The sequence below is a fragment of the Ranitomeya imitator genome, chromosome 4 (assembly GCF_032444005.1).
Source record: "Ranitomeya imitator isolate aRanImi1 chromosome 4, aRanImi1.pri, whole genome shotgun sequence".
Lineage (NCBI taxonomy): Eukaryota > Metazoa > Chordata > Amphibia > Anura > Dendrobatidae > Ranitomeya > Ranitomeya imitator.
This window is the reverse complement of record NC_091285.1, coordinates 195767366-195783514: the sequence shown is the minus strand read 5'-3', so window position 1 is coordinate 195783514 and position 16149 is coordinate 195767366. Positions and strand designations below refer to the sequence as shown.

The window sequence follows — 16149 nt, the reverse complement described above, 5'->3', positions numbered from 1 at the left end:
AATTGGCAATTATACTGCAGGGATAGAAGGACGAATATGGTACTTGGTAATAATAATGCATTTCTCTTAACATGGGAAATACAGGTGCTTCTCACAAAATTACAATGTCATCAAAAAGTTAATTTATTTCAGTTTTTCAATACAAAAAGTGAAACTCACATATTAGATAGTCATTATACACTGTGATGTACTTCAAGTGTTTATTTATGTTAATGTTAATGATTATTACATACAGCTAATGAAAACCCATTATCTCGGTAAATTAGAATACTTTATATCACCATCTTGAAAAATGATTTTAAAACCCGAAATGTTGGCCTACTGAAATGTATGTTCAGTAAATGCACTCAATACTTAAATGAGCGCTGTCGATCAATTGAAGTGGTTTGGCTCTTGTTTCCCGGTCTCTTTACACGGGCTGATGAAGCATGATGGCTCAGAACAATCTCTTGTAGATCAATCTGTCCCCATACAGTATCTTCTTATCAGCAGCCCATCTACAGTTTGCATTGGGCGATGTGCAGCTGAGAACAATGATTTCTGTTCCAGTATAAAGTCTATTGTCACCTGACGAATGAGCAGCATTTTGCTTGTTCCTTGGGTGATTGCCATTGTTTACATCTATGAACTCTTGTCTGTGACACACATTGTCTGTTATATGGACCACATATGTATACACAGAGTACATACACACATGTATACGCAGAGCATTTACACGCATGTATACACAGAGCGCATACATAGACATATGAGTGTACACTGAGCACCTTTATACAGATACATGCATACATAGAGACATAGACTGGTGGTAAATCATCTCTTGCCAGTGTCTATCTTCTTTTCAGTTCTTCTAACTCCCGCAGAGTGCAGGACCTGTTGTGATATCACGGTCACATGATTATGATATTATCAAAGGTCCGGAAGCAGTTTCCGCATTGGAAGTTACACTGATAATTCTATTTTCAAGGTATCTCAAGTTTTAGATGCTGGGGGCCCCTAACAGAGTGGGGGCCTTGGACAATTGCCCAACGCTCCCCCTAAGGCAGGCCCTGCCGCTTCCTACAGATGCATTTTGTATATGAAATCAGTTTGCAGTGTGGATTTTTATTATTTGACTAAATCTGACCTACATAATACTGTACTTCCTATGAATGTTGTATGCCGTAGCTTGCCTGTCATAAATGTCATTTTCTTGGTCTCACTCTAAGAGCTTCATTGGTGTCAGCCCATTTTATTGCTTGCTCCAGGCTAATCAGTCTTCTGCCAGGCAATAGTACATAGAAAGGATGAAAGTAAGAAGGAATCTGCATTTACATTTAGGCTTCCTTTGCACAGAGTTAATGTTGCAGCATTTTTTTCCAATTAGTTTAAGTTTCCACAATAAGTTTTTAGTGAGTTTTTGACACTGCATACCTTACAGTTCCAGCAAAGTGGATGGGATTTATAGAAATCTCCTGCCCACCGTGCTTTTTCTCATGCTGCGTAAAATGATCTGCGGTGCGTGTTTCATATCCGCAAGTACGCTATAGTTTTATGTGCTGAGTCTTCCCATATAATTGCATTAGATGAGGAAAATCTGAAGGTAAAGTTTTGTAAGAACCAAATACCAGGAAGTATCAAAAACAAAGCTACTTTATGTAAAACATCGCACACAAAAAAAGAGGAAAAAAAGGCAGCCATAAAAACACGTAGAAAAAAATACTCTCAGAAACACAATGAACCCTCCCCCCCCTGCAATTAACCTACCGTAAATGACCTTATAGGTGCAGAAGTGTCACAGAAAATGGGAGACTGTAGCCTTAATTGTATTTCCTGCAAGGTCTTTATGGCCCTTTCTTTGCATGATTCATTTTCATGTGCGTGCCATTTGGCCGCCATGTAGAAATACAAAAATGCCATACCAAAAGCATGTTGCGTTTTGCAAAGAATGCCAAGAGCCCATAGGAAAATGCATAAAAAATCTGCCATGCCAAGAGCAAGTTGCATTTTGTAAAGAATGCTAATGGCCCAAAAATATACCAAACGTGTAACAAAAAATGTCACAAATAAGACACTGTGTATAGTTTTTACCTATCTCGAGCTAACATCTAGCATGCAGCATATAGGATCTATGTATTATATATAAGGATTTATCTTATTTTTATCGTGAGATATATTTTCTTAGCAAAATAACATTCTTTGTGCAGTTTCCTGATAAGCCCGTTGACATCACACGCTCCTGACATATGCGCTAATTGTGCCCATAGGGCTCCATTGCTCACAAGGGCCTTCCCTTTTGCTGGTTTACTTCAGTATATTACAAAAAAAAATATGAAATATGTTTGTTTGTTTTTATAAATTGTAAGGGTGATAGTTGCCATTGTATAGTACCCATCAGAGGCATCTGTTAATTGCCTACATCAATGACTCTTCAATAGCTTTTATGACATTAATTAAATTAATGCAATTAGAGACTATGGGTGATAGATGCTTATTTATTATTTATTTATTATTATTATTATTATTATTTATTATGCTTTGCTTATATAGCGCTATTATATTCCGCATCTTATGTATATTAGCCTGTAGTAGCCTTAACGGGAATCTGTCAACAGGATTTCACAGCCCACATTATTTATATGCACATGTAGCTCTTTCGAAACAAGTCCAGCAATACCTTGACATGGCCGGTCCATTCCTCGTCTACTGAGAAATCAGCTTTTTAATTAATATGCAAATTATGCTGAACATTTGTGACTACAGACTATCCTCACAGTATCAGTATTCTCTAGCGCCAGGAGCGGGTGGTTGCGTGACCACAAGTATGCGAGTTGCAGGTTTTCAGCTTCCTACTAATTTAATTTATCAATTATATTAATGCCTACTGTATGTAAGTCCACTTTTACGTTCCCCATAATGGCTTTTACAGGGGCTGTAATACGACGATATGCATGAGAAGTTTCCTTATGTCACAATATTGTTCTGTGTAAGGAATTTTATCATTTCTAAATCAAAATACTAAAGAAATATACGGTATGTCCACTATACATTTGAAACGTAAGTTATTTTTTGCACTAATCTGGAAATTAAGTAGTAAGTCTCAATTACAGTCAGTCTCTAACCAATGCAGAACCTGAAATTTCTATCACGCCCCTTAATTGGCTTGATATTCCTATACGATTACTGTATGCGGGGGTCATCTATCATTGATAACACAGTAGGACGTACAGTTTTATTAGCTGACAGAGGAATCGTTCTGACATCCTATGGTAATTACAGCAAAGTCCATGTATTGCCTGAGACCAACGCTGCACATAGTGTTATATTAAAAATGAAATTTCTGGTTCATAGAAAGGTGTGAGCTCCAAGCTGTGCTATGAAATCTTACAGTGGGGGAGGGGACAAGTAACTGGCAAGATTGTATATAAAGGTTCTCCACCCAGGGGTCACTCTCTATCCTGCCCCCGGGGGGGGGCTGTCATTTCTAGCACACATTTCCTGAAATGACGGGCCAGCACAGTTGAGAAGAGCATCATGATGATGGGCAATGGCAGGTCTGACTTACCAGAGCAGAAAGCTTCCTCAAAAGCAAGATATGTGATATGAGATAAAACCTGAGCACAGAATAAAATCCATTGTGCTTTCTAACCGTGCAATAATTTTGATCTTCATCCATTCCTATAGACATCAGCATGTATCCGAGGTTACTTACAGTTTAAAATAATTCCATTTCTTAATTAAAATAATCTTTTAAAATCTATCAGTCAGCTTTCCTCTGTATGGATAAAACCGCTATGGGCCAGTCCCTATTAATTTTAATTCATAAGTATCCATCCCACCGCTTAAATACAAATATTATTTTTTAATAAAATGTAAAAACAATCCAGGAGAATGAAGCAAAATGCCATGTATGACTGTGTTCACGCTTTCACTCCGGCACTCTGTCTGTCTGTTCTCTTTAGAAGAACAGCAAAGCGGAATTTATTTATGTCAAAAACAGGTCCGTTGCATAACTGCTGCAAACGGAAGCAGCGGGGACCCCAATATGTAAAAGTAATCAAAGTTCTGCGTGATACACTTCTGTATTAAAAATGGACATGTAAAGGAACCCTGACAGAACCCGTAATAATCACTGTGGACCTTGGCTTATGTTATGCAATGGATCCGTTTTGGACATTACGTTTACATTCACGCCTCCATTTTGACGTTATTTAATTAGACTTCTCTCAGGTGGCTGTAATGTGGTCACATTATAGTGCCTATATTGTTATTGAAATTTCCAGTCTTCCTCACCTACGATGCTAATGAAATCTATGGTTCCCAGATTGCTAATGGAACCGATGGTTGTCATTGGAACCATAACAGATCTTTATGGGCATAGTTATAGAAAACATACGTTCTTTATCTTAGGGAAAATCAGTGGATTCTTAACAGTATGGGTGTTCTCATGTGAACCCTTTGTACTTTGAACCTTTTGGCCTTCCAAGGCTTCAGGGCCCAAGTGCAACTGCAACCCCTGTACCCACTATAATTACACCCTCAGATTTCAACCTAACATATCTGCATCACAAACCATGGCCACATTTCCTATTTGTGCCAAAAGTCCCCATCTGTGCATTTAGACGTAAAGGGTCTGTCCCATGAAAAAAAGTACATTTTAATTAATAAAGCTTAGAAAAAAATAAGTTCCATAATTACATAGTAACATAGTAACATAGTTAGTAAGGCCGAAAAAAGACATTTGTCCATCCAGTTCAGCCTATATTCCATCATAATAAATCCCCAGATCTACGTCCTTCTACAGAACCTAATAATTGTATGATACAATATTGTTCTGCTCCAGGAAGACATCTTCTCTTGAACCCCTCGACTGAGTTCGCCATCACCACCTCCTCAGGCAAGCAATTCCAGATTCTCACTGCCCTAACAGTAAAGAATCCTCTTCTATGTTGGTGGAAAAACCTTCTCTCCTCCAGACGCAAAGAATGCCCCCTTGTGCCCGTCACCTTCCTTGGTATAAACAGATCCTCAGCGAGATATTTGTATTGTCCCCTTATATACTTATACATGGTTATTAGATCGCCCCTCAGTCGTCTTTTTTCTAGACTAAATAATCCTAATTTCGCTAATCTATCTGGGTATTGTAGTTCTCCCATCCCCTTTATTAATTTTGTTGCCCTCCTTTGTACTCTCTCTAGTTCCATTATATCCTTCCTGAGCACCGGTGCCCAAAACTGGACACAGTACTCCATGTGCGGTCTAACTAGGGATTTGTACAGAGGCAGTATAATGCTCTCATCATGTGTATCCAGACCTCTTTTAATGCACCCCATGATCCTGTTTGCCTTGGCAGCTGCTGCCTGGCACTGGCTGCTCCAGGTAAGTTTATCATTAACTAGGATCCCCAAGTCCTTCTCCCTGTCAGATTTACCCAGTGGTTTCCCATTCAGTGTGTAATGGTGATATTGATTCCTTCTTCCCATGTGTATAACCTTACATTTATCATTGTTAAACCTCATCTGCCACCTTTCAGCCCAAGTTTCCAACTTATCCAGATCCATCTGTAGCAGAATACTAATTGGATGTGTTACATTTTTTTTTCTGGTGCTGAGATAATCATAATCTTATAAATGTGCCCCTGCTGTGTACTGTGTAATGGCTGTGTCTGACCATGCAGGAACATGGTCTGATCATAACACAGCTCCTGACCAGGTTGGGTGAGGATAAGAGTATACAGACAGGACAACAGGGGATCACAGCTGATTCTGAGGTAAAATGTGTTTAAACAGGCCAGTAAATGTTTTCCTTAGGCCATGGTCACACGATCAGCATTTGGTCAGTGTTTTACCTCAGTATTTGTAAGTAAAAATCAGGAGTGGAAGAGTCAGAGGAAAGTATATTAGAAACACATCACCACTTCTGTATTTATCACCCACTCCTGGTTTTGGCTTACAAATACTGACCAAATAATGAACATTTGAATGTGGCCTTACAGAAAGAATCAGCAGTGATCCTGTGCTGTCCTGTCTGTATACTCTCTTTTCCATCCTCCTCTGCCCAGGAGCTGTGGTATGGTCAGACCATGTCCCTGCACGGCTAGACACAGCCATTACACAGTACACAACAGGGGCACATTTATAAGATTATCTCAGCACAGGAACATTTTTCTTAAACACATCCAATTGTGGAACTTTTTATTATTCCAAGATCGATTAATTAAAATGTGCTTTGTTTGTGGGGAAACCCCTTTAAGGTGCATTCTAAGTATGACAGATTGGTGACTGTTGCTAGAAGCTGTCACTGCTTTTGAAGTGGTGCAGAAGTTGATAAAAAAGGAATTTCAAGAAGCCTATAAGGATTGAAGTAATTTTTGCTGGTGAACTGATCAGCCGGTTTCCTTAGATATGATCTGTAAATTACCGTTACATAATATTTTTGATGCAGAAAACCGTCAGTGTTTTTCTGAGTGAGACAAAGGGCACACATTAGTAAATAAGAGAACTATATGGCTGGCTATGGTTTCTGTGCATAGTTACATATCAAAAAATGACAATAAATCAGTTTTCATAGGCTTTTTATCTTCTGTAGTATGACTGAAATGTGGTGTCTAGACTCTGCTTTATCATCATTTTTTTTGTTTTTTTCTCTCTCCAGTTATGCATAGAAATCCTTTTGGGATGGACATCTGTTGTCGGAAGGGTTCACGCAGTCCACTCCAGCAACTCTACAATCCAACGCAGGTTGGTAATGAAACGCCCATCATATGATATGTCAGACTGGCATATAGCCATTAAAACAGCATTTGTTTAGAGTGAAAGACAGTCCTATGTGTTTGGTGGTCTCTTGCTGTGCCCAATGATGAATATACTGTAAACCTCAGATTTATATTAACTTGCCCCTTATGCTTTGTTCTCCCAAGGAGACTGGCAGTGACTTATTCCCCTCGCCTTATTAAAATGAACATGCATGCCCGGCCAAGCAGATCATACATGTTCATGGTGGCATCAGAGACAGTTTCTTTCCTGTGGATGACCGGGAATGGAGATTTCATTGTATGCCCCAAGGACAGGGAATGTATCAAATACATAATAGTCAAAGCATTATGCAGTAACCAGCAGTATTATTTTTATGGCTACAGGTGAACTATAAAATCAATTTATATGTTCTTCTACGTAGTAATATAACCGGTCATGAGTCACTAATGATCCACAATACATTATATTTGTTTTATTATAACCTTCTTTTGCCCTTTTGGCTTGGAAAACATTTATTCTGGCTGCGATAGAAGTAAATGCCTCACTTGGCTAACACGGTACCAAGATATATATCTTTCCTGTATCACTCTAGTAAAAGCTTTTATGTATCTCTACTCACAGCTATAGAACGTAGAGATGCACCAGCTTTTACTCAAAAAGGCATTTTACTGTTCTGACCAAGGTCCAGCTAAATAATGATTTTGCCAGACACCTCTAGCAATATAATTATCCAGGCTTTATGATACTGCAATCCTACCCAAGTGTTGACATTGAATTGTCATTATCCAGTTAATGACTTTGTCCATGGTTATATGTATGGTGCTTATATCACACACTTGCTGTCTTCTCCTTGTCTCATGATTTCAGTGAGTGACACATCTAAAAGTAAAATATGGGAAGGGAACGCTGTTAACCTGCTTATTAACCCAATATCTGCTATTAGCCTGTAGATATTGGGTTAATAAGCAGGTTAGTAGTTCTAGGAGGGTGCCTGGTCACCGTACCCTGAAAGTGCGGCACCCAAGAGGAAATCCATTTCATTCCTCCTGGTTCTGAAACGGCGACCTGACCACTGCTGCCAGCCTGTACCATTTGCTAGCTGTTGACTTCGTGGCCTCAACCCAAGGGCCACTTTGTAAGTCCAGATCCTAGTACAGGTGTTAAAGGGTGAAGGCAGGGTCAACCCCTTTGATCTGGTAAATGCAATAGCTGTCCATTTTTTCAGGTGACCACTGACAGAGCAATGTGATAATCATGTGCGTATTGGCGAAAAGAAATTCTTCTAGGGAAGACTATGGTTCCACCAGATAGGGGCACATGGAGTCACTATAGTCTCATATTACCGAGCCATAGGGACACCGAGTGCTTACTTGCAGTCTCTGTGCACATGATTTTGTCATGTGCATGATACATTTATGTTTTGAAAGAGTAACTCATGAAGTAATAATAGTAGTCTCCATATCTGCCATACACTACAGCCAATCAAATCAACCGGAGGCAGAGTCAAGCACTGAAAGGCCAGGTAATGCGTTGTTATGTGTTGTTATAATGTACTTCACATGGGTTCATTGCCATTATACCATAGATATTGTATAAAACCTTTTAAAACACCCTCCCTAAAATCAGTTTTCCCAATCAAGAAAAATGAACATCCCTTAAAAAAAGCCCCACATATTTGGTATTGTCTCATCTGTAATGATGCATACATTAACACTATATTATTTTACCCACAAAGTGAATGTCACAAAAAAATAGAAAAAACACTACCAGAATTCCAGAATTGCTGTTTGTTTCATCCCTCCGAACACAAAATGAAATAAAAAGTGATCAATAAGTTGACAATGGTATCAATAAAAATTACAGCGTATTGTGCAAAAAGACCCTCATAGAGGTGTGTAAGTGAAAACAATGAAAAAGTTATGGCTCTCAAAACATGACTCAGAAAGAAAAATTAAGTTATTTTATAGTGTTATAGTATGTATCTCAAATTATATAATTATTTGTGCTGTATAGTGACCGCCGTAAGAAACATTTTTGGAAAAACGATACCAGAATTGGTGTTTGTTCTTATTCATACTCACAAACAAATTCAATAAAAATTCATAATTAAAGGGGTTGTCCACTACTCAGACAATTACTTCTCAATCACTAGGTTTTCCCTAAGTATAATAATAAAAACTTTTCTTGCCTCAGGTTGTACCATTCCACCGGTGTCAGCACTGGCAGTCCCAGGGCTGATGTGTCATTATTGTGCCACGCAATCACTACGGACAATCAGCAGCAGCTTTATTGTCCCTTCCTTTGGATGTAACTAATATTCATAGGAAGTGAGAGTTGCGTGTGCTCTCTCTCCAGATGTCTGAAATGGCTTATGATTGGCTACAGGGATCACATGACACAACAATGCCGCATGTGCCCCGGGAGAGCTACGGCTGACACCACTGGAATGGTGCTGGAACAAGAGGTGAGTATAGGTGTTATTATTTTACTTGGGGTAAGCACAGTGACTGAGAAGGGGTTGTCTGGGTAGTGGACAACCACTTTAAGTCTTATGTACCAATGACGCCAGTGAAAACCACAGATTATCCTACATACGTAGGCTAGAATACAGCTGTATAAACAAAAAAAAAATTATGGGTCTCAGAATACGGTGCCATCCTTTTACCCCCTAAATAAAATATATTTTATATTTTTTATTTCTTTTGAGTAAAAGTAAGTATGTTATTGTTTAAAAAAAAAAACAATAAAAAAATCTAAAATTACAATTTGTTTGGATAGCACTAGGATATCATCCCTGAGTCACCTGGCTGCTGTCTGTTTTTCACTGAGCAGTTGATAAAAATAGGTTTTAAAGAAACTTTGTTTTGTTTAGAAAAAGAAAAACTTCCTTCTCACCCCCCAGTGAGGATGGTCTTTGTTGTCATTTCTTACTCTAAAGTTACATTTTGCACAGAGCAGGGAGAATCGATCTCCCTGCTCTGCTGCTATGGGGCCCCTGAGCAGGTGGGGGGGCCACAGTGGCAGCAGTGGGCCCCCCCCGCCATCATCGGAAGATCAGCTGTACCGGCATTTAGCCGATACAGCTGATCGCATTGATGGGAGAAGAAGCGCTACGCTCCTTCTCCCATCATCCCCCTGGTTGTGTCGGCATCTGACGTCGCTGACACTGACAGCGGGCGCGATGACGTCACTGCCCGGCGCCGCTGTCAGAAGATCAGCAGGAGCAGCGCAGGAACCAGGAAGAAGAGAGGTGAGTATTTTTTTTTTAATGGGTGCTGCCGCCTTATTACAGGGTCTGCCTATGGAGATCTGCCACCTTATTACAGGGTCTGCCTATGGAGATCTGCCACCTTATTACAGGGTCTGCCTATGGGGATATGCCGCCTTATTACAGGGTCTGCCTATGGGGATCTGCCGCCTTATTACAGGGTCTGCCTATAGGGGTCTGCCACCTTATTACAGGGTCTGCCTATGGGGATATGCCGCCTTATTACAGGGTCTGCCTATGAGGATCTGCTGCCTTATTACAGGGTCTGCCTATGGGGATCTGCCACCTTATTACAGGGTCTGCCTATGGGGATCTGCCACCTTATTACAGGGTCTGCCTATGGGGATCTGCCGCCTTATTACAGGGGCTGCCTTATTATAGGGTCTGCCTATAGGGGTGCTGCCTTATCACAGGGTCTGACTATGGGGGCTGCCTTATTACAGGGTCTGACTATGGGCGTGCTGCCTTATTACATGGTCTGACTATGGGGCTGCCTTATTACAGGGTCTGACTATGGGGGCTGCCTTATTACAGGGTCTGCCTATAGGGGTGCTGCCTTATTACAGGGTCCGACTGACTATGGTGGCTGCCTTATTACAGGGTCTGACTATGGGGGTGCTGCCTCATTACAGGGTCTGACTATGGGGGCTGCCTTATTACAAGGTCTGACTATGGGGGCTGCCTTATTACAGGGTCTGACTATGGGGATCTGCTGCCTTATTGCAGGGTCTAACTATGGGGGCTGCCTTATTACAGGGTCTGACTATGGGGGTGCTGCCTTATTACAGGGTCTGCCTATGGGGATCTGCCGCCTTATTACAGGGTTTGCCTATGGGGATCTGCCGCCTTATTACAGGGTCTGCCTATGGGGATCTGCCACCTTATTACAGGGTCTGGGATCTGCTGCCTTATTACAGGGTCTGACAATAGGGGTGCTGCCTCATTACTTGGTGTGACTATGGGTGCTGCCTTATTACAGGGTCTGCCTATAGGGGTGCTGCCTTATTACAGGGTCTGACTATGGGGGCTACCTTATTACAGGGTCTGCGTATAGGGGTGCTGCCTTATTACAGGGTCTGACTATGGGGCTGCCTTATTACAGGGTCTGCCTATGGGGGTGCTGCCTTATACTACAGAGTCTACCTATGGGGGTACTGCCTTAATACAGGGTCTGCCTATATGAGGGTGCTGCCTTATTACAGTGTCTGCCTATGGGGGCTGCCTTATGCTATAGAGTCTGCCTATGGGGAGTGCATTATACTATATTGTGGACTATTTGGTGCATTATGCTGCTGTATATGGAGGCTATCTAGGGGGCCATCATACAGTATGGAGATTACAGTGTGGGGGTCATTCTACATTGTTGGAGCCATCAAACAGTTTTGGGGCTATTAAGGAGTCAGTGTACTGTGTGGATGGTTCTATACAGTGAGGGGGTATTATACTGTGTATAAGAGAGCATCATGCTGTGTATAGGGGAGCTGTACAGGGGGCAGACTCGGGACATTATTAAATGTAAAGTGGGCACTTATTGTTATAAGGGAACTCAGGTTACTGTGGCTATCAAAGGGGCACACAGGGCAATATTACTTTCCAAGGGGCAAAATATGGGCACTGTTTTCTAGGGCACTTGCACCCAGTATTACTATATTATAGAGGGGTGCTTTAGAATTTAAAGGACACAGAGAACCACACAGCAGGTGCAGTAATCGGGACACATACGGCAGCAGTGGATCAGTATTGGGGTATCAGGTGCTGTAGGACACATATGGCAGCAGCGGCTCAGTATTGGGGTATCAGGTGCTGTAGGACACATGGCAGCAGCGGCTCAGTATTGGGGTATCAGGTGCTATAGGACATATACGGCAGCAGCGGCTCAGTATTGGAGTATCAGGTGCAGTAATAGGGACACATACGGCAGCAGCGGCTCAGTATTGGGGCATCAGGGGCAGTAATAGGGACACATACGGCAGCAGCGGCTCAGTATTGGGGTATCAGGTGCAGTAATAGGGTTACATATGGCAGCAGCGGCTCAGTATTGGGGCATCAGGGCAGTAATAGGGACACATATGGCAGCAGAGGCTCAGTATTGTGGTATCAGGTGCAGTAATAGGGTTACATATGGCAGCAGCTCAGTATTGGGGTATCAGGTGCTGTAGGACACATACGGCAGCAGCAGCTCAGTATTGGGTATCAGGTGTAGTAATAAGGACACATACGGCAGCAGCGGCTCAGTATTGGGGTATCAGGTGCAGTAATAGGGACACATATGGCAGCAGCGGCTCAGTATTGGGGTATCAGGTGCAGTAATAGGGACACATACGACAGCAGCGGCTCAGTATTAGGGTATCAGGTGCAGTAATAGGGACACATACGGCAGCAGCGGCTCAGTATTTGGGGTATCAGCAGGATGAAGAGTTTGTGTAGGTTGGGAATAGATGGTGATGGGGCTGGAATATGGGAAGTTAAATGTGTCTTTGTTGTATTCTCTGCAGTCGAGTTGTAGCTGGAAGAAGTTGTCATGTCTGTCTGGGCCAGATGGAAAAAAACGGGAAAAATGACGATTCCATCAGAAAGAACGTCAGCGGTAAGTCATTATCTTTAACTCTGCTGTGATCTCTTATATGTTCTGTAGGACTGGTATCTACCACTGACCATATGGCGGTAATATCCATTTTAATCTCTATATAAAGACCATCTTCAGTAATAGCGCGGTCATCTGCTGAGGTTCTCCTCCACTATTAGGGCTCGACACCCAGTTGTAATCAAGGTTACCTGGTTAGGGGCCCACTCAGAAGCTTCGCCCCCCTCCTGAACCAAAACTCTAGCTAAGTCTCTGAGTCACCTCCATTATCAGTCTATGGTACGTCCCATGCAGCGGCTTGTCTTGCCATGGCGCTTCATGTTCCTGTTCTTCCTTCCAGATCTGTTGTTGCTGCCGTAGGCTTTCTCTCAGCATCTCATCTTCTGGTGCCATTTTTCTGATGTATTCCTGGATACTCCTTATTTCATCCGTGATGTGGCTTGACTGCTTATCAAGCTTCGACCACGCTCCTTTCTGTTGGTATATAATTTTTGGGTGTTAAACTTAGGGTGGATATGCTATAAATATAATAACACCAATGTTAAAAACTGACACATGGACCAAAAATAGAAAAAAAATAATGCCTTTCATGCATGAGAACAAAAAGAACGTCAGAATGAGGCTTTTGTTACCTTTAATTGTGTTCACTCACATCTTCATGGATTACATGGTGTGAATGGCCCTAATCACTGGAGTCCACGGACAGGATAAGCACCTGATTGGTCTGTTTCTGTCTGTATTGACTACCATAACGAAATGCATGTAGATTTCATTCAGTGAATTATGTATTTTAGCCTCCTGACACAAAGTCAATCCTAGACAGAATTTCGCTCACAGCATGACAAGCTTGTTAGAGTAATTAATTGTTTAAATTACGGTAAACTCTGTCATTTCAACACTAACATTCAACCACAGGTTTGAGCTGAAATTACAAACACATTTTCTAGCTTAATTATACAATCTCCTAATAAGTTAAATGATTTCATTTTTTGCTTCCTTTCTTCTCACAGCCATAACTATTTTTTATATTTCCGTCAATATGGCCGAATGAGGGCATCGTTTTGCGGGACGAGTTGTACTTTTGAACGACAAAATTGGTTTCACCAGATAATGTACTGGAAAATGGGCAAAAAATTCTAAGTGCACGGAAATTGCAAAAAAAAGTGCAATTCGACAATATATATTTTTTTTTTTACCATGTTCACAAAATGCTAGAACTGACCTGCCAATGTGATTTTCCAGGTCATTATGAGTTTGCGCATCTCAAATGTGTATAGGCTCTTTTTCTTTTAAGTGGTGAAAAAAAATCCACAATTTTTGTAAAAAAAAAAAAGCAATTTTCCGAGACCCATAGTGTTAGGACTGGCGGAACGCACTAAATAATAATATTATAGAATATGAGGTGCGTTCGCAGTCCGGGGTCCACCTGCAGAGATGACACCTGCTGCTGAGTAATGGCGGATGGACGCTTACTCACACATGGGTTAGACCTCACCCAGTGTGAAAGGAAGCGAACTCTGTTGCTTCACAGTCGCCATAAATACGCTGCGCCCTATTAGCAGACAAAGGTTGCAGCTAAAAGACACTAGTGGGATCCCTTTGAATCACCCCCACTAAACTGGTGATTGGACTCGCTCTGACCCTCGGTGGCTTTTGAGCCCATGCCTGAGGACGCCCTGAGTCAGATGCTGAGTCCAAGCGGGAATTCCCACCCTACACTGATAGGCTGTCAGGAAAGCGCACTGATTGCGCACGGTGCCGTACAGGCGGGTACTGCGAATAGACGTTGAAACGTGTGCTAAATATGCAGGTAGCACTGTCGGGCGCTAGATAGCTTCCACCATTCACGAGCAGTCATCAACACAAGGAATGGGAATGATTAAGGAACTTTCATCTATCGACAGACATTCATCTACACACACACGTTATCAAGTTTATACTAGCGCCGTGTGGCCATGTGAACTTTTTATAGCTGTAGCTCTCAAGGACCTCCTAATGGTCCAATAGGAGCTGCTACAGGACCTGTAGACATGCTCAGTATGGGAAAAGCCTGCTTGCTGCTGATCAGTACTGGCTACAAAGGCAGAGCCTGGAAAGGCAGCAGTAACCAAGCGCACAGTATCAGCTTGAGCCAGACGCTGGGACCGACGTCTCTGCCAAGCAGGCTCCACTGTGGCTGGAGGAGAATGGGAGACCGCAGAGGACATGGTTCAAGATTGCTGCTGTGCAGCAGTGGGAACTCGACTCCTAACACATAGCATCTCCATTTTTCTGGGGCTGGGTGAGGGCTTATTTTTTGCACGCTGAAATGTTTTTATTGATACTATATTTGGGTACGTACGATGTTTTGATTGCTTGTTATTGCATTTTATTGCAATGTCGCGGCGGCCCAAAAAAAAAGTTATTCTAGCATTTTGATTTTTTTCCCCTTACGCTGTTGACTGAACCGATTAATTCTTTTTATATTTTGACAGAATGGTGTTTCTGACCTCGGTGATACCAAATATGTGTATTTTTTATATTTTTGTGTTGGTTTATTTTGAATGGGGCAAAAAGGGGGTGATTTTAGCTTTTTAAATTGTTTTTAATATTTAAAAAAAAAATTTTCCCGCTTTTTAATAGCTTAGGAGACTTGAACCTGAAATCTGATTTGTTTTAGTGCACATAGCAGGGCTTCAGCCAGGAGCGCTGTTGGGCGGGATTAGTGACACACTTACGGCGCAAACATGTTAAATGCTGCTGTCGGCGTTTGACAGTGGCAGTTGACATGTAGACAGTTGTGGGTGCATCTCAATTCCACTCATGGCTGTTACGGGCACATGACTGCTGATCAAATCAGCTGTCATGGGCCGGAAAAGATGCAGGTTCAGCTCTGGAGCTAAAGAAGGAGACACAACATATTGTTCAATAGCAATAAAACTTCAATGGAAGTCATCAAACAGACATCTGTCTGAGATGATTTAGTGAACCCTTCATTGAGCAGGGGGTTGAACACGATGGCCCTGGAGGTCCCTTCCAACTCTACCATTCTATGATTCTATAATATTACATATGTGCGTGTATATACAGGGTGTATATGTATATATATATATATATATATATATATACAGTACAGAGCAAAAGTTTGGACACACCTTCTCATTTAAATATTTTTCTGTATTCTCATGACTATGAAAATTGTAAATTCACACAGAAGGCATTAAAATTATAAATTAACACATGTGGAATAATATACTTACGGTAACAAAAAAGTGTGAAACTACTGAAAATATGTCTTATATTCTAGGTTATTCAAAGTAGCCACCTTATTGCTTTGATGACTGCTTTGCACTCTCTTGCATTCTCTTGATGGGCTTCAAGAGGTAGTCACCGGAAAGGGTTTTCACTTCACAGGTGTGCCGTCAGGTTTAATAAGCGGGATTTCTTGCCTTATAAATGGGGTTGGGACCATCAGGTGTGTTGAGCAGAAGTCTGATGGATACACAGCTGATAGTCCTACTAAATAGACTGTTAGAATTTGTATTATGGCAAGAAAAAAGCAGCTAAGTAAAGAAAAATGAGTG

At 41.5% G+C, this 16149-nt stretch overlaps 1 protein-coding gene across 2 annotated transcripts in view; it reads left to right on the top strand.

Annotated features, from left to right (window-relative positions):
• Positions 1–16149, top strand: part of CHST11 (carbohydrate sulfotransferase 11) — a 285836-nt gene that overhangs the window by 155568 nt on the left and 114119 nt on the right. For both annotated transcript variants that reach the window (XM_069764221.1, XM_069764222.1), the window contains exon 2: positions 6634–6719. In XM_069764221.1, coding sequence (XP_069620322.1) covers positions 6634–6719 — 86 coding nt within the window. The remainder of the gene's footprint in view (positions 1–6633; positions 6720–16149) is intronic.